The sequence below is a fragment of the Hemiscyllium ocellatum genome, chromosome 10 (assembly GCF_020745735.1).
Source record: "Hemiscyllium ocellatum isolate sHemOce1 chromosome 10, sHemOce1.pat.X.cur, whole genome shotgun sequence".
NCBI lineage: Eukaryota > Metazoa > Chordata > Chondrichthyes > Orectolobiformes > Hemiscylliidae > Hemiscyllium > Hemiscyllium ocellatum.
Window position 1 is genome coordinate 85,966,563 of NC_083410.1, and position 20,892 is coordinate 85,987,454.

General features: G+C 44.8%; 1 protein-coding gene across 9 annotated transcripts in view; it reads right to left on the bottom strand.

Moving 5' to 3' along the window:
• Window positions 1-20,892, bottom strand: part of LOC132819834 (mitogen-activated protein kinase kinase kinase kinase 3) — a 416,845-nt gene that overhangs the window by 39,707 nt on the left and 356,246 nt on the right. For all 9 annotated transcript variants that reach the window (XM_060831692.1, XM_060831690.1, XM_060831689.1 and 6 more), the window contains 3 exons: window positions 1,346-1,430; window positions 1,188-1,267; window positions 902-962 (listed from right to left, as the gene is read on the bottom strand). In XM_060831692.1, the coding sequence (XP_060687675.1) occupies window positions 902-962; window positions 1,188-1,267; window positions 1,346-1,430 (226 nt within the window). The remainder of the gene's footprint in view (window positions 1-901; window positions 963-1,187; window positions 1,268-1,345; window positions 1,431-20,892) is intronic.

Genomic DNA, 20,892 nt, shown 5'->3' on the forward strand with positions numbered 1-20,892 from the left:
TATCCAAACATCAATTACACAGAAGAGTAAAGCTGAAGGAGATGTCATACATAATACATCATGCAATTATGAATTGTGTGCAGTGACAGAGAGACTTGGGGACTCGTATATAGATCTCTTAAGGTGGTGGGATATATAGAGAGAATAATTAGCAAAGCTTATGGGGACCTTAGATTTCATGTATGAAAGTGTCAAACAAATATGCTGAACCTACATAAATCTCTGTTTAGGACACAAACAATGTATTATATCATGTTCTGATCATTACACTTGAGGAAGAATATGAATGTGCTTGAGATGCTGCAGGGAAAATTTAAAGAACAGTTCCAGGAATTTTACCCACAAGATTAGGTTGGAGTAGCTGGGTAATGCTACTTTGAAGAAGGCAGTTGAGAGGCAATTTGATAGAGATGTACAAGATAGGCTAGATAATGGAAAGTTGTTCCCACTTACTGTTGGTATAAGGACCACGGACACAGATTTAATATTCTGAATAAGAGATACAGTGAAGAGTAGAAAGACTTTCTTTCTAGGCACTCAGTTGTGATGACTTTGAATTCATGGCTACAAAGATAGTTTAAGCCAAAATGATCAAATTATTTAAAAAGGAAATTGAAAAGGCACTTCGGAAAATTAACTTGCAGGGCTATAGGGATAGAAGGGAGGAATGGGACTAAAAGGGTTACTCTACATAGAGACAGCCAGCATGGGCTCAATGGGCCAAATGACCTCCTCCTCGTCCCATACCAACTATAACATACTCTTGCTTTAAGAGCTAATCTTGTAAAATACTACACAAGTTGTATAAAGCTCTATATATGTTGCAAAGAAACATTTCTGTCTCTCATATGAAAGAACTGTTGAAGTGGTTTCAGATATCAAGAAGTTGTACAAAACTTACCAGATATTGAAAGCAATGCATTGTTCATTACATACAGCCATGTACACCTCCTTTGGACTAGCTAAAATAAAAACAAACACATTAAGCAGTTTAAAGCTTAAGCTGGAAAAGATATACTCCACCCCTCAGAAAGTCAAGCTAATTTGTTTGATCTACTTGAATACACAACTTAATTTTCAAGTAGGATTCTAGGAAGTACATCAGCAAGATATTTTTCACTGATCTAAGGAGGAATTAAATGTTAAGCATTGCTTAGAATAAAAGAAACTAAAAAACTAAAGTTTACCTGCTCCATTGATGTTTCATGTAATTCATTAAGGTTTAAAGTGTAAATGCCTTCTTCAGCACCAAATATAAGGTACTGATCTAAAGAAAGTAAATAACTAAATTAGAATGCAAAAGGACAAAAATCTGTAATTTTTTAGTTCCAGAAATAACAATTACCTCTAGTGTCTGGATTAATCCATGATGTAGCACAGTGAATTTTCAGAGGGCAACCATTGAAAACTTTAGAGAAACAAGCACCCATCTGGGAAAAAAAAATTGAAATTATTTAAAATACCACTGCATTGGTTACTTTACATGATAGGATTGCAAAATAAAAAAATACACCAGTAGACATTCTCTTTTCAATGACAGCAGGGCTGTTTAATCTATATAGAAGGGCGATTTTACTGAATCTGTTCCTCTTTTTACTTACTAAGATCAAACATTTCACAACGATAAACCACAATAAATAACACACAACTTTCTTAAATAGCAATCACACTACCGTAATAATTGTAAGATTAAACAATGATAGGAAATGTGAAATAGGAAATGTTTAAAACTGCAGCCACGGCAAAAGTCTTTTGCAGTTAGTGTAGTTTAATTCTCATCCACCATGCTCGGACCATGTGTTACAGCATGTTACTGGTTAAATGGTCACTTCTGTATTTGGACTCCTACAACACCTACTTCCAGCTTTTACCTTTTTTGGCTGCAAATTTATTTGATAGTGTGGTATTACCACCTAAAAAAATCAGAACAGAATAATATGAACTACATTCCCATTTAAAACTTGTGGCTTACTTCACATCAAATTTTATATTTTCTTTAGAAATGATACATTTCAATGATTTTTCATTTCTATCAAAATCTGCAGATTCTGGACCAGCACCTTGTGTTTCGCTATTTGCTATTATATGAACTTTCAGCAAAGCAGTGTTGAAGGGTTTCTCATTTACAGTCATCCTTCAGGTCTTTTTACATTTACTCAGGTTCTCCAAGAATTATCCTGTTCCTTCTTCAGCCATAATCCAACCTTTTCGCATTCAATTAAATACCATGTTCAACTGGATCACAACTAGTCCAAACAACTTCCAGTCCCCTCAAAACAAAATAACGAATCACATCTAGATCTCCCTCAGGAAGGAAATCCAACTCATAATTAATCAAATTTTTGATGGACAAATTTTTTCACGCCTCTCAAAGCTAATAAACAATTATCAGCTTCTCAATGGTCACAATCACTGTTTATTTCTATCTTATCAATGCCCTTTATTTTCTCAAACGTTCAACTGAAACCGGCATCCTTTCATTTCCATTGTTTATATTCAAAACCGTGAGCTGTTCTCTCATGTCAAAAACAATCTTAATCTTCAACAGCTTTCACGTCCCTTTGAAGACCACTCTGCATTTTAACATTCTGCTTGGAGTCCTAGTCCTGGGATATAAGATAAAGACTAATATCTAATTGAAACCTCACAACTCTAGCTGTTGTTGACCTTACATTTTGTTCTCTGTTTAATTGTATTATTATGGTGATCAATTCTCTGAACAGCTTGAGTTCTTCTAAAATGGAATTAGATGAGCAAAGTCACACACTTCCTATCTTGAATCTTCACTTTCATAATCATTCTTTCCCAGGTCCTCAAACTGCTTCTAATGCAATTATGTCATTTTTCAAAATGAGACCAAATCTATAAACTGTACTCCAGATATTGTCTGACCAAACCCTGGTACAGCTACAATAAAACTTTCCTGTGATAATCTATTCCCTCGGCAATATTTAATTTCTATTCATAATCATTGCTATACCATGTGATGCAATCAAGCTTTTTTATATTCATTTGTACTGTTAAGGCAGCAAACAAAAATACAGAGGAACCTCAATTATTTAAATAGCGGATTATTCGAAGGAGATCTCAAGGTCCCCATAGAAACATTACATCAAAGATGCGATTCCAACATTGTTTGTGTCTTTTGTTTATAGTGATTAAAAGTGAACTCAGTTTACTGAAATGCTGCCGAGAACAGTTCTGGATATCGATGGGAGCCCAGGCACCATCTCCAAATGACTGACCTCCTACCCCCTCTCTCTCCCCCGCAACACTTACCCTGGAGTTCTATACAGGCATGTACCCTAAACCTCCTTCCTCAAATAATCTCTCCAACATTGTCCTGTCTAGGGCAGAGGTGGAACTTGTCAAATTGTTGCAGTAAAATGGGGGTGTGTGTGTGTGTGTGTGTGTGTGTGTGTGTGTGTGTGTGAGAGAGAGAGAGAGAGAGAGAGAGAGAGAGAGAGAGAGTGTGTGTGTGTGAGAGAGAGAGAGACCCCCTAAAAGGCGGCAGCAGCAGCAGCAGCCTTGTCGTCGATGGCCAGTCCCGTTGGCTCGGAGAGGGGGGTGGAGGCAGGCAGGGCAGATAGAGCTGGGGGACAGTGTCGGATGGAGTCTCATGCACGGTGTGCTGCTGCCTCGTATCCTGAGCGGGGAGCGGACTTAACAGGAAACTCAGAGCTCCAGAGGAAAGGATCTGAATCAATTAACCGAATAACCAATTAGCCGAACGAAATGGAGCCGCCCATCTTGATCGGATAATCGAGGTTCTTCTGTAGTGCATAAAATTTCTGGGGACGAGCTGATCCATTGGTTGCAAAATTCAACTGTTCAAAAGGCTGCCTTTAATCCTACCAAGGATGTAATGACAGCAGAACTTACAAGGTTTCCTATAATGTTGCCTCCAAACTGCACTATCACAGAAGAAAGTAAGGACTGCAGATGCTGGAGATCAGAGCTGAAAATGTGTTGCTGGAAAAGCGCAGCAGGTCAAGCAGCATCCAAGGAGCAGGAGAATCAACTTTTGGGCATGAACTCTTCTTCAGGACCTGAAGAAGGGCTCATGGCCGAAACATCGATTCTCCTGCTCCTTGGATGCTGCCTGACCTGCTGCGCTTTTCCAGCAACACAATTTTCTGCACTATCACAGGGTCTACATAAGCCAACTGACATGTGAATGCATTGCCTTCTGGTTCCAGAAATTACCACCATGTCTCAAGGTCTGTTCAGCGGCACACAAAAAAAAAGAGGGAATGTAGGTTTCTCAGAGGTCACTCAACAGTTCAAGAGTTATTGAACAGTAAGTTCAACAGAGGTAGTTGCGGGAGTGGATTTCTATCTTGGGCAGCTGATTAATGAAGGTTAGGAGCAGCAAAAAGATATTCCCTCCCTAAACAATGCTGCTGTAGAGGGATCCAAGTAGTCAGGACTCAGAGGAACCCTTGAGAATAAGTAGATGCATCTCAGTGTTTGGTTTAGGGCTCAGGAAAATTTCTGGGGGCTATCCGAGAATGGACGAGACCCTTTTCAAATGAATAATTCAATAACACAGAGAACTGGGGAAAGAAGCCCCAAGCAATATTTGCTTGATGGAACTGAGTAAGATAAGAGATAAAGAAATGCAAGGTAGCACTGGCTTTTTACAAACAAAACTGGTGCTGAACTGCAAGTAGATGCTGGAATGCAGTTTCAATAGTCTACAGAATTGTAGTTCCTGGAAGAGGGTGAAGTACTAGAATATGAGCAGTCATTCAGGTAGTCTGTGATGGAGTAGTATTTTGGATTAGTGGTGCTGGAAGAGCACAGCAGTTCAGGCAGCATCCGAGGAGCAGTAAAATCGACGTTACGGGCAAAAGCCCTTCATCAGGAATAAAGGCAGAGAGCCTGAAGGGTGGAGAGATAAGCTAGAGGAGGGTGGGGGTGGGGAGAAAGTAGCATAGAGTACAATAGGTGAGTGGAGGAGGGGATGAAGGTGATAGGTCAGGGAAGAGGGTGGAGTGGATAGGTGGAAGAGAAGGTAGGCAGGTAGGACAAGTCATGGGGACAGTGCTGAGCTGGAAGTTTGGAACTAGGGTGAGTTGGGGGAAAGAGGAAATGAGGAAACTGTTGAAGTCCACATTGATGCCCTGGAGTTGAAGTGTTCCGAGGCGGAAGATGAGGCGTTCTTCCTCCAGGCGTCTGGTGGTGAGGGAGCGGCGGTGAAGGAGGCCCAGGGCCTCTATGTCCTCGGCAGAGTGGGAGGGGGTGTTGAAATGTTGGGCCACGGGGCGGTGTGGTTGATTGGTGCAGGTGTCCCAGACATGTTCCCTAAAGCGCTCTGCTGGGAGGAGTCCAGTCTCCCCAATGTAGAGGAGACTGCAATCGGGAGCAATGGATACAATAAATGATATTGGTGGATATGCAGGTAAAACTTTGATGGATGTGGAAGGCTCTTTTGGGGCCTTGGATGGAGGTGAGGGAGGTGGTGTGGGCGCAGGTTTTGCAGTTCCTGCGGTGGCAGGGCAAGGTGCCAGGACGGGAGGGTGGGTTGTAGGGGGCACGTGGACCTGACCAGGTAGTCACAGAGGGAACGGTCTTTGCGGAAGGCGAAAAGGGGTGGGGAGAGAAATATATCCCTGGTGGTGGGGTCTTTTTGGAGGTGGCAGAAATGTCGGCGGATGATTTGGTTTATGTGAAGGTTGGTAGGGTGGAAGGTGAGCACCAGGGGCGTATTGTCCGTGTTACGGTTGGAGAGGTGGGGTCTGAGGGCGGAGGTGCGGGATGTGGACAAGATGCGTTGGAGGGCATCTTTAACCACGCGGGAAGGTAAATTGCATTTTCTAAAGGAGGAGGCCATCTGGTGTGTTCTGTGGTGGAACTGGTCTTCCTGGGAGCAGATATAGCGGAGGCGGGGGAGTTGGGAATACGGGATAGCATTTTTGCAAGAGGTAGGGTGGGAAGAGATGTAATCCAGATAGCTGTGGGAATCGGTGGGTTTGTAAAAAAATGTCAGTGTCAAGTTAGTCGTCATTAATGGAGATGGAGAGGTCCAGGAAGGGGAGGGAGGTGTCAGAGATGGTCCAGGTAAATTTAAGGTCAGGATGGAATGTGTTGGTGAAGTTGATGAATTGCTCAACCTCCTCACGGGAGCATTAGGTGGCGCCAATGCAGTCATCAATGTAGCGGAGGAAGAGGTGGGGAGTGATGCCAGTGTAATTATGGAAGATCGACTGTTCTATGTAGCCAACAAAGAGACAGGCATAGCTGCGGCCCATACGTGTGCCCATGGCTACCCCTTTGGTCTGGAGGAAGTGGGAGGATTCGGAGGAGAAATTGTTAAGGGTGAGGACCAGTTCGGCCAAACGAATGAGTGTGTCGGTGGAAGGGTACTGTTGGGGATGTCGGGAGAGGAAAAAACGGAGGGCTTGGAGGCCCTGGTCATGCGGATGGAGGTGTAGAGGGATTGGATATCCATGGTGAAGATGAGGCGTTGGGGGCTGGGGAAACGTAAGTCTTGGATGAGGTGAAGGGCGTGGGTGGTGTCTCAAACGTATGTGGGGAGTTCCTGGACTAGGGGGGATAGGACAGTGTCGAGGTAGGTAGAGATGAGTTCAGTGGAGCAGGAGCATGCTGAGACAATGGGTCGGCCAGGGCGGTCGGGTTTGTGGATCTTGGGAAGGAGGTGGAACCAGGCAGTGCGGGGTTCCCGGACTATGAGATTGGGAGCTGTGGGTGGGAGATCTCCTGAGGTGATGAGGTTCTGTATGGTCTGGGAGATTATGGTTTGGTGATGGGGGGGTGAGGTCATGGTCGAGGGGACGGTAGGAGGAGGTGTCCTCAAGTTGGCGTTTGGCTTCAGGGGTGCAGAGGTCAGTGCGCCAGACTACCACTGTGCCCCCTTTATCTGCTGGTTTGATGGTGAGGTTGGAATTGGAGCAGAGGGATTGGAGGGCTGCGCGTTGTGAGGGTGAGAGGTTGGAGTGGTGGAGGGGGGTAGACAGGTTGAGGTGGTTAATGTCCTGGCAGCAGTTGGAAATGAAGAAGTCGAGGGCAGGTAGTAGGCCAGCGCGGGGTGTCCAGGTGGATGCAGTGTGTTGGAGGTGGGCGAAGGGGTCCTCGGAAGGTGGGCAGGAGTCCTGATTGTGAAAGTAAGCTTGGAAGCAGAGGCTGCAGAAGAAATGTTTGACGTCATGGCGTGTATTAAACTCATTGATGCGTGGACGGAAGGGGATGAAGGTGAGTCCTTTGCTGAGGACTGATTGTTCATCCTCAGTGAGGGGAAGGTCTGGAGGGATGGTGAAAACTCAGCAGGGCTGGGAACTGGGATCTGGTGTGGGTGTGGAGCTGGGTGTGGGGGCGGAGTCAGTAATTGGAGTGGGTGTGATGGTGGGGGGAATGGGGGTGGAGTCATGAGCGGGGTGGTGTTCCCCCCAGGATTCTGGGGGCCAGGCATGGTGACAGTGGGATATGTGGGGGGGGTGCGTGTCAGCAGAATGCAGGTGAGTGGCGTTGATGGGGGTGGAAGTGGTGGCAGACACGGCAGTAGGGGTGGCTGAAGTCACTGAGCTTGTGACATCAGCGATGATGTGAGGGGCGGAAGTGATGTCACATGTGATGCATGAGGAATTGAGAGGGGTGGAAGTGGTTGTGGGAGTGGCCATGATAGGGGCAGAAGTGACATCATCGATCAGCGTGGGGGTGGCAGCTGCACCAGCCGCATGGCTCATGGAGTCCAAGCAGTTCCAAAGGCCGGGGGAATCTTCTGGAATGTTTGAGGAGCGCTGGTTATGGAGGTGGGTAGATTAAAGTTTGTTGTACTTACAGCTTTTGATGTTTGAGTTGAAGTTGAAATACTGTTTGTTGAGAGTATGAATTCTCCTGAGGATGTTGTACAGAGTGGGTCCTTTGCAATTCTGAGAAAGTGTGGCCCTCAGCTGAGGCAGGGCTGACTGTAGAGAGGTTAGGTGATGGAGTAGTATTTGACTGAGTTCCAAAGTAGATCATTAAGAATTAGAATTGTCAAATTTTAATATGATTTTATGACTCAACATCACAAACATCTGAAGGGTTGCTGAGAAATCTATGGGATCTGTCCTGACCTCATTTGTTATTTAAAGAACTATGTGCAGTGTTGAACAAGATGTCCATATTTACTTAAGGTTAGTTATGTATGTTAGAATAGTAATGTAATCCATAATTCTGATTTTGCAAAGGTTAGCATTATTTGACGAAACAATGCCACAAGATTCCAATGTAAATGGAGAAAAACTGCAGAAAGCTGCAACAAAAAGGGACTTAAGGGTATCTGCATACAAAACACAGAAAGATAGCACACAGATGCAGCAGGTAATCAGGAAAGTTCTTGGAATGTTGGCCCTTATCTCAAGGAGTTGGAGTATAAGAGTAGGCAAGTATTACTGCAATTGTACAAGGTGCTGACGCAACCACATCTGGAGTACTGTGCTCAGTTCTGATCTCTTTATTTAAGAGAAGATCACTGCTTTGGAGACAGAGAGGTTCACTAGGATGATCACCAGTATGGGGTGACTCCAACCAGCAAAGGCTAAATAGGCTGGTCTACTCAGTGGAATTTGGAATAATGAGAGGCAATCTCATTGAAATATATAAGATTCTTCAGGGAAATGACAGGGTAAATGCTGAGAGATGTTTTCCCACTTCGGAGAGTCAAGGACTGGAGACTTGAGATGAGGAGTAAATTCTTCTTTCGGAGGGTAGAGAGGGACTTTGGGAATTTGCCCCCACAGCTCTTTGTGGCAGAGTCCATGTGTATATTTAAGGCTAAGATAAATGGATTCTTTATCAATCAGGGAATCAAGGGTTATAAAGAAAATGCAGGAAAGCGTACCTGAGGAATGTTGGATCGGCCATGATCCTTTTGAACAGCAGGCCAAGCTTGACTGGACAAATAACCTACAGCTGTTCCTATTTATCATGGTCTTGCTAAATACCAGAGTTCTCAAATTGTGTCTACATTAATAAGTTACTAGTCCATAAAATAAATTTGATGGTCTAACCCAGAATCAGGGCAAGCTGCATACTAAATTTTTTGCCATTCATTAAGCAGAACTCTCAGATCACTGTGTACCAAAGTCCTGCAAACTCTCTCCACTTAAATAGAAAAATCTTTTTATATTTTCTTGCCAAAGTCCCCTCATTATATCGCAGCAGCCAGACTGTAATGAAAATAAAAGCGAAATTCTGCAGATGTTGAAAACCTAGAAGTAAACATAAATGGTGGAGAAAGTAAGTATCTGTGGGGAGTGAAACAGAGTTATATTTAGAGGCTGATAGGACATTTTTTGTGCATTGACAGAGAGTGAGGAGGAACAGATGGTGGTGGTGCCCAGAGCAAAGGATGAAGGGAATGCTGATGCTGGGAAAAAGAGTTATAGAGGGGTAAAATAGGTGTGAAAAAAAGAAAATGGGTTCTCGCTGCTCAGAGGAGAAAGTGAGGACTACAGATGCTGGAGATCAGAGCTGAAAATGTGTTGCTGGAAAAGCGCAGCAGGTCAGGCAACATCCAAAGAGCAGGAGAATCGATGTTTCGGGCATGAACCCTTCTCCTGCTCTTTGGATGTTGCCTGACCTGCTGCGCTTTTCCAGCAACACATTTTCAGCTCTGATTTCCAGCATCTGTAGTCCTCACTTTCTCCTCGAAGATTTTAACCTACTGCAAATCCTCTTGCAAGGATGCCTTCCTTGAAGATGCTCTCTTCCTCCCAGAAGGTCTCATGTCCGAAATGTCGATTCTCCTGCTCTTTGAATGCTCTCTCTGCTCAGAGAAAAGCAAACTAGTCAGACTAGGAGAGTTGTTGTGGTTGTAATCTGAATGGAGAACAGGTCATTCTCTGAGGTTGCTGAACTCAAACGTGTTGAGTCCTAGAGAACAAAAGTATTTAAATGAAATTTGAGATAGTGTTAAATTGAACACTAGCAGATCTAGCATAGGAATGTTAGCATGTGAGCACAATGGTTCATTGAAATGACAAGTTCAGGTTATTCACACAGACAGAGTGGAGGCACTCTGCAAACTGGTCACCAAGTCTGCATTTAATCTTACAAATGTGAAGGAGACTGCATTATCAGCAATGAATCCGGCAGACTACATTGAAAGAAGCACAAGTATTTAGTGGTGGTACCCTGCTGGAGATGTTGGAAATACATGGTGATCCTTTGAATGCGGGGACTAGCAAGGTAGAAAGTAAGGAGAAGGGGAATCCACCATTGTATCAGTAAGGAGGAGATAAGGACAGAGTACAGAAAGTGGGTAAGATATGACTGAGGGTCCTGTCAACCACATGGGGAAAGGTATAGACCCTCAATGAGGAAAACGGAGATGCTGTTGGAAGTACCCTAATGAAAGATGAAAGGAACAGAAAAACTGGGAGAATGGAAGAGTCCTTGCAGGAATCAGGGTGTCAAGAAATGTAGCCAAGCCAAATTTTTGTTCACAGACTTAATCTATCACTTTGCAAGATTGTTTCCCAATTATCAATTTGCAACATACTTTCCCAATTATCTTGGTGGCATCAGCAAATGTAGCTACCATACAATCCAAGTCATTGGCATGGATTATAAATCAATTGAGAATCCTGCGATCTGATTCTTGTGACACCAGTTCACAGCTTGCTAACCGAAAAAGATAAATTTTATTTGTGCTTCCTGTTAACTAATTAATCCTTTGTGCATGCTAATATATTGTCCTCTATGCCATTTGCTCTTATCTTGCGCAGCAACCTTTAAGGTGATTCCTTACCAAATGTCTATTCAAAATCCAAGAATGCCCCGTCTATAAGTTCTCATTTATCACCTTGCTTATTCTTTCTTCAAAATAACTGATAGATCAGATAAAATAATTTTCCTTTCACAAAACTATGCTGACTTGCCTGATTCTCTACATATTCTGCTACCACCTCCATAAGAATGGATTCTAGTAATTACCCTACTACAGATGCTAGACTAACTGGTCTACAGTTTCCTCTCTTCTAGAATAAAATGTTACATGTGCTGTTTTCTGATCTGTTGGGAGCCTTTCAAAATCAAAGGAATTTTGAAAGACTGTGGCCAATACGATGACTATCTCTACAGGTATTTCTTCTTAGCCCCTACGATTTGTCAGCCTTTAGGTCGAATAATTATCCCAGTATCTTTCCACTGGAGATGGCAATTGCTTTTAAATACCTCCTTCCTGTTTATTTACGCAGAACCTCTTTCATAATTCTTTGTCATTGATACCCATTTGAACAATGACAAGTGAATCCTCTGCCTCTAAATAAATATTTCTTTCCAGTCTTGAGCAGACGTACAAAGCAAGCAACACAATCTTCTACTCTCTTGCTTTCACATCAGAGCAGTTAACTAAACTAACACTGCACTGCCACTTACATTCACACTTGAATGGCTTCTTATAACACTGAGTTCACTCATCCAACTTGCAACTCCTGTTGTCGTCCATACACACTGCAAGTACCTTGAACATGTTGGACAACTGCAAGGGCTGAGACTCCTCCACTTACTTTCTCAGTCCCTTTATCTACCTCACTGACAGTCATGCTCTGTTTTTGGATCATGCATTAAATCAGATTACCCAATCCCAGCAGAGTAAGTGCCTTCTGGAATCTCCCTGCTGCATCAGTGTCTGTGGCTCTGCTTCAGCTTAATGACTCTGAGCTAAATTCCTCAAAACAGCAGACACAATCTATAAATGTGGCTGAATTGGATTACACTGACAATCGTCAGTTGCCATGTGTTGCAACATATCATCAATTCCACTATCTTTATTCAGTTAATTATTACATAATCAATCAATTCTATTAATGCTTTATTGTTAATAAATCTTACTGAATTGCATAATTAATAAAAAAATTACTTGAGTTTTAAAGATTGGAAGAACTCACCAACAATACACATGTTCCCATGATGTCATTTTGACTTTTCTTGAAATGCTGTTTGCCCACAGATTAAGCCCCATGTTGTTTTGTGCTCTAAAGTCACCACTGCTCTTCCATTAACACTACAAATCTCTGCTGCTCTTGCTTAAACAAATATTTCTTCTTTATATAACATCAGTGGTTAGCACTGCTGCCTCACAGCACCAGGGACCTGGGTTCAATTCCAATCTTGGGTGACTGTGTGAAATGTACTCATTCTCCCTGCGTATGCATGGCTTTCCACCAGGTGCTCCAGTTTCCTCCCACAATCCAAAAAACGTGAGGATTAGGTGAGTTGTTAAATTGCCCTATATTATCCAGGTATGTGCAGGCTAGATGGATTTAGCAGTGGTAAATGTAGGGTGACAAGGATAGGGTAGGTCTGGGTGGAATGCTCTTTGGAGGGTCACTGCAGTCTCCATAGACTAATTAGCTTCTTTCCACGCTGTAGGGATTCTATGTCTATTCTATTCCTCCTCTCTTTAATCAGGCACAGAACTGTACTGTATAAAACAATTAAGTGAAAAAGCAAAACATTTATTGTTGTAAAGGATTCTGGGTAATCCAAGATAGAAGATGGGAAAAAGTTGTGGCTATAGAGCTGCTCCTTTATTGAGGTATTTTCAGTGTTGGAGCTGATGTCCTCAAATTCTGTGGGCAATAATTACTGCTTTGTAAGTTGTTGCATTGTTTTGGAACTTTGGGAAAAAAGGATCAAAACAATGACACCTTAAAAAGGAGGAAGACAAATAAAGGGCAGTGTTTCAAATGGAGAAAGAAATCTACACCGCTGTCTGACCCAGCAGTAACCTGCACAGCTCCTGTCTTTGCTGTCTGTTTTCAAGTATCTCTGGACATCAGAGTTCATTCTAAGAAAAATAGACAAACAGCTAAATTCACAGCTGACCTTGAATACAGTTACAGCATTTAACAGGTATGTGAATAGGAAGGGTTGATAGAGATATGGATCAAATGTTGGGAAATGGGACTAGATTTATTGAGGGTCAGCATAACTGAGTTGGACCAAGATGTCTCTATGACTCTAGGTAATTACCCTAAATGTCAAAGCAGCTGAACAGATCCTCCTCTGGTGTGACACTCAGCTTGTCCAGGTTTCGCTATACTATCTCCTCCACAATCTACCAACCAGAATCGGCCTTTCAAACCATACCACACCATGACTTTCTGTCCTTAGAAAGGTAAACATTAAGAAAGATAAAGGACAAGGGAAAAGGGCAATGAATTGGAATGCAATTAACACCCATGTTCAGGAAAATAAAAAGAATACAATATAGCTTGAATGTGAGACACAATCAGGTTCCACATCAATTCTGTTATCTTTAAAAAGTTAAAACATTTAACTTTTTTATCATATGAACCAGTACATTCATCAGTTAAAAACGAAAGGAGACAACTGTAGAGATTCCAATTTGGATTCCTTCTGGTAATATTTGTTGGCTGGTCAATTATTGTTTTTGTATTTCATTAATTGGCCCTCGAAGCAAAAGGCCTGTAACTGTGCTGTAATATTCTATGCTCTATTGGAGCTCCAAATATTTATATTCATATTCTCTTATTTGACAAAAATAATTCAACTGCACAAGTGATATGATATTGATCTATTGGTATGAATGCTGGAGATTATCTAATTCAGGGGTTCTCAACCTTTTACTTCTGAGCAAAGCTCTCTCTAAGCCACGCAGCTGTGAGATATGCTAAATACATGCACACTGGCCCCTGGGTGGGCACAGCAAAAAAGCAATTAGAGGAAACATGCTTCTGAGAACTCCTCCTCCCAAGGAAAAAAGTAAATCCACAGAACCCCTGTAGCACAATGCACCTTTTTATCCCTATATAAAAATAGTTATGCAATTATGCATTTATTATTTTTGTTTTACTTAGTATTATGAAACTTGTTGGTCAGCACTAGAAACATTTAAAAACAAGACATATAGCCACATGTAGGATACATTATTTGTGCTGAATTATGTTTTGTTTTTTTTGTGAAAATTATCTTGCTCTTACTGAGCTACTTTGTTGTGATCTGCAAAGTACAGTATCAGTGACATTAGCAAACTATCACACTGCAGTTAATAAACTACGACCAAAGTTGGCACAGTTCCAAAGACGGTAGAGTGCATTGTTAAGTTAGTCGATTGATACAGATTACTAGACCTATTATGAAAGTGAGACAATAATTTAAAGTAAGTAACGTCTGCATGAGTTAGTTGAGTTGTGAAGGTTGGTAGAGATATACTTAAATTATTGGGCTAATGTTGAAAGCATCAATCTGCTAGGAGTACTAATGAGAACAAAGCAATCCTGCTGAGGCTGGACATCATCCCCTTGACAATATGGTGGACCAACGGCAATGAGCATCTATATTTATAAGATAGTTTCTACAGTAAACCCAGGAGTCATTAAGCAATGTTCCTGAGGCAGACAACGCAATTTATTAATATTGGTAGACATCTTAAATCTTCTTCGCAGATGTCTTAGCAACAGTGGAATCCCAGTTAAAACTTCCCTGGTCTAATTTATACAAGTGATACAGGAAGTCACAATTCATTGGGACTCAATTTACCTCCCTCATAAATTCAGTCTAAAATCAATAATTAGGCACAAACTACACCCTCACAGAAAATGGGATGCTTGGCCAATTAAACTCTACACACACAATTTAGCATCAATAACAAAACAGGGACACCCATTCTTTTGAAATTGAACTATGATGCCTGATCTTGACAAAATATTAATAAGCACATCTCAAAAGAGGCAGTTCATTACTACTGTCATAAGCACTTATTGTATTATATCAATTGTAGTTCAGCAAGCACATCTCAAAAATTAATTTGTTCAAGGAAAAAAGGACATGAAAGTCGTGGGAACATACTGTAAACATAACATTCGAACATCTATTTTGTGGAAGATAAAACAAACAGAATTTTTCAGCTGTGTGTCGTTATTGGAACCAGGCAGACTAAACGGAGGCTGTTCGGCTCATGAGCAATCAATTAGTTCCATTATATTAATCTTTTCCTGCAGTCTGCAGTCTGTTTCAAGTAAAAACAAGGACTGCATATGCTGGAAACCAAAGTCTAGATTAGAGTGGTGCTGGAAAAGCACAGCAGGTCAGGCAGCATCCAAGGAGCAGGAAAATCCACATTTCAGCAAAAACCCTTCACCAGGAATAAAGGCAGGGTACCTGCAGAGTGGAGAGATAAATTCCTCCCACAGTCCAAAGATGTGCGGGGTCAGGTGAATTGGCCATGCTAAATTGCCCGTAGTGTTAGGTAAGGGTAAATGTAGGGGTATGGGTGGGTTACGCTTCGGCGGGTCGGTGTGGACTTGTTGGGCCGAAGGGCCTGTTTCCACACTGTAAGTAATCTAATCTAATGGATAAGATGCCCTCCAATGCATTGCGTCAAGATCCCACACCCTGCCCTCAAACCCCATCCCAACTGTAACAAGGACAGAACCACCACCCGCCCCCCATCCCGTTGCTCACCTTCCACCTACCATCCGTGTCAGGTGCACCACAATATTATAAGTCTAAGGCAGCATTAACTGAACCCATTGGATCTTGTGGTGCTATTCGGCATCTCATTAGCAGCAAACTACTCACATACCCTCTACTGAGGGAGGAAAATCTAGGCCACTGCATTCCTGCTAAGGTGAAACTGCACATAAATGGTACTATTCAATCATACTAGAGCAAGCACGTAGCAACTGGGCAGGCTATTTTGACGTGAACTTCAGGAGCGTGAAGAATTGCAAGCAGCTCCTGAAGGGTCTTCAAGGAGAAGGAAGGGGAACCTCTGTTCTCCATCTTGTCGGCGATCCCGTTGTGAGTGCTTCCTGCACAGAGGAGTCGGGTTGTAACAATCCATATATACAACCCTCACGTCCCAGCAGCTGATGCCCTGACCTTCCTGAGAAGATATGTCCAGGTCGAGGGAGAAAGCACAGATGTGGTCGATCCTTTCGGGATCTGGACCAGCAAGCGGCAGGTCAGGGTAACACTGAGGGCCGATGCCAGTGGGAACATCCTCCACCCACCGTCCAGCTTTGCCATCGGAGGAAGCAGAGGTTACATAACATACGCAGGGCAGCCGAAAACGTGTCAGGCCCAAGCAGGAAGGCCACCCGACCAAGGAATGTAAAGAGGCCAAGAACTGTAATCTGTGCGGAGAGGAGGCCCACATGTACAAGGCCTGCCCAAGACGAGGAGCTGCCACCTACGCACAGATGGCTGGAGGTAGCAACATGAGCCGTGGACCGCATAAGACCGGCAAGGTACCACAAACCAGCATGGAAACGGTGTCTGAAGGCACCCAGAAGGAAGGGCAGGCTGTAGCGGAGCAGACGGCAGACAGCGGGGAGATGCAGCAGCCGATCCAAGCTCCTTCAAGACAGACAGAGGAAATGGAAGAGGAGGGAAAAAAGGAGGCAGAGGAATGGATTACTGTCAAAAGCAGGAAGAGGAAACCTCGCCAGGCCCCCAGAGCCACCCAGCATGTACAAGAGGAGGATACAGGCAGCTCTTCTGCTGGTGAGGACGGGCGCAAGGACGGTAGTCACCAGAGGAAGAGACAGAGCGCCGTGGGGAAAAAGGAGGGACGCACCATCCAAACAGGAAAAGGCGATGCCTCTGACGGGGTGGATAAAGACCACCCCCAGCTGGTGAGAACCAAGAGATATCCACCGCCCCACAGCTCCAGGTAACCGGGAGCAGTGGTCCTGTGACAACCCCGCTGTCAGATGGAGAACTGGACTGTTGGAGAAGACACCAGAGTGGGGAAATGGGCCCAGCGTGGAGCCGGACAGCTACCTCAGCCCTGGGAGGGTCCAGCAGTTTGCCGTCACCATGGGGATGCACACAGCTACCCTAGAGGGGCAAGACCAGCAGCAAATGGACTCTGGTAATCTCGTAAACTGTTAAAATGGGGATAAATATTGCCGGTATCAATATGCGTAGCATCAAATCTGCTACGCGAAGTGTTTCTACGATGGCCTTCCTGGCCAACTTTAAAACCGACGTCCTGCTTCTGCAGGAGTGTGGGATACCGCACCTCAGCAGCTACAGGAGATGGTCGAGCTTGTGGGCCCATGGGCCGTCAGTTTGGTCGGAGGGCAATGAAAGCCGCGCCTCCAGCCTTGGTATCCTGTTGCGAGGAGGCAACTTCACCATCTCCGAGGTTAAGGAGGTGGTGGGCAGACGCCTCCTTGTCACCAACATTATGTTTAGGAATGCTACCCTGAGATTGATTAACGTGTACGCCCCAGTGGGTAAGAGTGAACGGTTGGTCGTCCTGCAGCAGCTTCCACTGTTGCTGGCTATGTCCAGGCCGGTCATTCTGGCCAGAAACTTCAACTGTACCATTGATGTAGATGGACAATCTGGCGGGGGGGACAGTAAACTGGACGCCATGTCCAGAGCCCTGATGGACATGGTAAACGACGCCAAGCTGCACGACGTCTTCAGCACCCCTGCAGACGGAGCGTAGCGTAGATACACCTGGTCACGGGCAGACGGGTCTATCCGCTCTGTTTGTGTCCCGAACGCTCTCGGTCAGATCAACCAAGTCAAGCTGATGCTCTTCTCTGACCACTGCAGGTCAACTGTCACCTGCAGGACGAGCAGCGGTCTGGTCAGGGAATGTGGAAGCTGAACGCAAAGCTGTTGACCCTGGGAAACATTGAGGAGCTCAAGAGGGATTACGCAGGTTGGAGACCCCTCTTTGATTCCCCAGCAGACTAGTGGGAAACAGTAAAAGGGAACATCAAGAGGTTCTTCATCCTCAAAGGTGTTCAGGAGGCGAGAGAGAGGCGGGGAAAACTGTCCCAACTCCAGGAAAGTATGCAGAACCTGCTCCTGCTGCAGATGATGGGGGTCAATGTCACGGAGGACCTCGAGGAGGTGAAGAGCCAGCTTTTTGTCTTGGAGGCCTCCAAGATAATCTTCCGGTGCAGGGTCTGCTCCATGGAGCAGGACGAGACGTGCTCACGTTTCTTCTTCCAGAAGGTGCACAAAGAGCTCCGTGCTCAGCAACCCGAAGGAAAAAGATGGCTCGATAACATCATCTCAGGCTGATATCATGAGGATTAGCAAATCCTTCTATGCCAGTCTGTATGACTCGAAGCCAAACGACAGCGCGGCCTCCCAGTCGTTCCTGTCCTCTCTCACGGAAGTCTTAGACGACAGAACACAGAAGAGGCTGGACCAGCCACCATCTCTGGACGAGCTAAGGCCCTCGAGTCCTTCGAAAAGAATAAAACTCCCGGAAGTGATGGCTTACCGGTCGAGCTCTATTCCGCTCTGTGGGACTTGATTGGCCAGGACCTGCTGGAGGTGTATGTCAGTATGCTTCGGGCAGGTACCATGAGTGAATCCATGAGGAAAGGCATCATCACCCTCATCTACAAGTGGAAGGGGGAGAGGGAGGAAATCAGAAATTGGAGACCAATTTCACTTTGAATGTGGATTACCGGATGAGGTCTGCTCTGGGGTCGATGATTCACCCTGACCAAACCTGTGCTGTACCGGGCAGGAAGATTGCTGAGAGTCTCGCACTCCTCAGGGATACGATCGCCTACATGCAGGACAGAGGGTTGAACACCTGCCTCATCAGAGCTGGAAAAACGTAGCAGGTCAGGCAGCATCCAAGGAGCAGGAGAGTCGATGTTTCGGGCATGAGCCCTTCTTCAGGATCTCCAACATTTACAGTCCTCACTTTCACTTGCCTCATCAGCCTGGACCAGGAGAAAGCCTTTGACAGGATATCACACAAGTATATGAGAGATGTTCTCTCCAAAATGGGAGGGAATCTGCAATTGGAACATACTGCTCTACACCAACATTGTCAGTACAGTCTCAATGGGTGGGAATCAGATAGCTTCCTAGTCAGATCTCAAGTCAGGCAGGGTTGCCCTCTCTCTCTCTCCTGCCTTGTTTGTGTGCTGCATAGAGCCATTTGCCGAGTGCATCAGGAAGGATGCGAGCCTGAAAGGGGTGACTATTCCTGGTAGCGGGGACCTAAAGTCAGGGCCTCCCTGTGCATGGACAACATCACCGTTTTCTGCTCGGATCCGCTGTGTGTGTGCAGACTCATGTGCATATGTGACCAGTTTGAATGGGCCTTGGGGGCCAAGGTAAACCGAGACAAGAACAAGGCTATGCTCTTTGGGAACTGGACCGACCAATCCTCGATCCCCTTCACCGTCAGGACTGACCACCTGAATATGCTGGGTATTTGGTACGGGGGGGCTGGGGCGTGTGCCAAGTCTTGGGAGGTGCGTATTAGTAAAGTGAGGCAGAAATTGAGCAGATGGAAGCTACGGTCGCTCTCCATTGTGAGAAAAAACCTGGTCATCAGGTGTGAGGCATTGTCATTGCTGTTATACGTGGCACAGGTCTGGCCTATTTCCAAAACCTGTGCCGCTGCAGTCACCCGGGCCATCTTCCATTTTATATGGAGATCAAAGATAGATCGGGTCCGAAGGGACTCGATGTATAAAGATCTGGGCAATGGGGGAAAAAAAACACACCCAATGCCACCCTCAGCCTGATGGCCACCTTTGTGTGTGGCTGCATCAAGCTGTGCGTAGATCCCCGGTACGCAAACACCAAGTGTCACTATGTACTGAGGTTCTACCTGTCCCTGGTGTTGCGAAGGATGGGCCTGGCCTCACTGCCATAGAACGATCCAAGTAGTTGGACCGTTCCGTACCACCAGTCCTCTGTGGAGAAGTTTATGAAGAAAAACACCTTTGACCACAAGTCCATCAGGAAGTGGTCAGCACGTAGTGTCCTTGAGACCCTTCGGGAAAAGGAGAGGGCGGATCCTATCGAGCGGTTCCCTGAGCAGACTGTCAAAGCCATTTGGAAGAAAGCCTCATCGCCAGAACTTTCCAACAAGCACTAAGACATGGCTTGGCTGGTGGTGAGAAGGGCTCTGCATGTGAGATCCTTTATGCGCGCCCGGACTATCAGCCGCACCGCACGCTGCCCTCGAAGTGATTGCCGGGTGGGGGGGGACGAGACTGTCACACACCTCCATCTGGAATGTGCCTATGCAGAAGTAGTCTGGAGAGGAATGCAGTGGTGTTTGTTGAGGTTCGTCCCGAGCAGCACCATGACGTGGGACTCCATGCTTTGCGGTCTGTTCCCCGGGACGCACACTGAGACGAACATCAACTGTGCCTGGGAGATTATCAACTCAGTGAAAGACGCTCTTTGAGTGGTCCAAAACCTGTTGATCTTCCAGCTGAAGGAGTTGACCCAGACTGAGAGTTGCAGACTGACACATTCCAAGGTCCAGTACTACGTGTTGAAAGATGCGATGAAGCTTGGGGCAGCTGCCGCCAACTCGCGGTGGGGAAAGCCCACCTCTGCCTGCCTAAGAAGAACAGGTGGCCCACCAGTCATTTGGGCTCCGCTGACGCCTCAGCGGAAGAGCTGGATAGTAAATGTACAGACTTGTATATAGGAAAAATAAATTTCGATGTCTGTATGTAAAACAATGTAATGTGTGCACAAGGATGGCATGACCAATTGTGTAGAGATCCAAGTAATTTTATGAATAAAGTATATTTTTGAAATTAAAAAAGCATGCAGCAACAAAGAGAAAAACCTTTTCATAACCACTCGGCATCTCGAAAATAGTTAATTAGTTGTAAAGTCCTTTTAAGTGCACATGCTGTGATTGCAGGCAATTTGCATAAATAAATTCCAGCAGATAGCCACATGATAATGATCTGTTGTCTGATGTTTACTGAGGAACACATTCCTGTAAATTAAAAATAACTTTCTAGCTCCTCTTTGAAACAGTGCTCTGGCATTTTCTATCTCCACTTCTGAGAATGGATGGGACCTCTGCTTAATGTCTGAGCCATAAGACAAAACCACTGCCTTAATCAACCGATCTTCAAAATAATCATGGGATATAAGGGAGAACAGAAA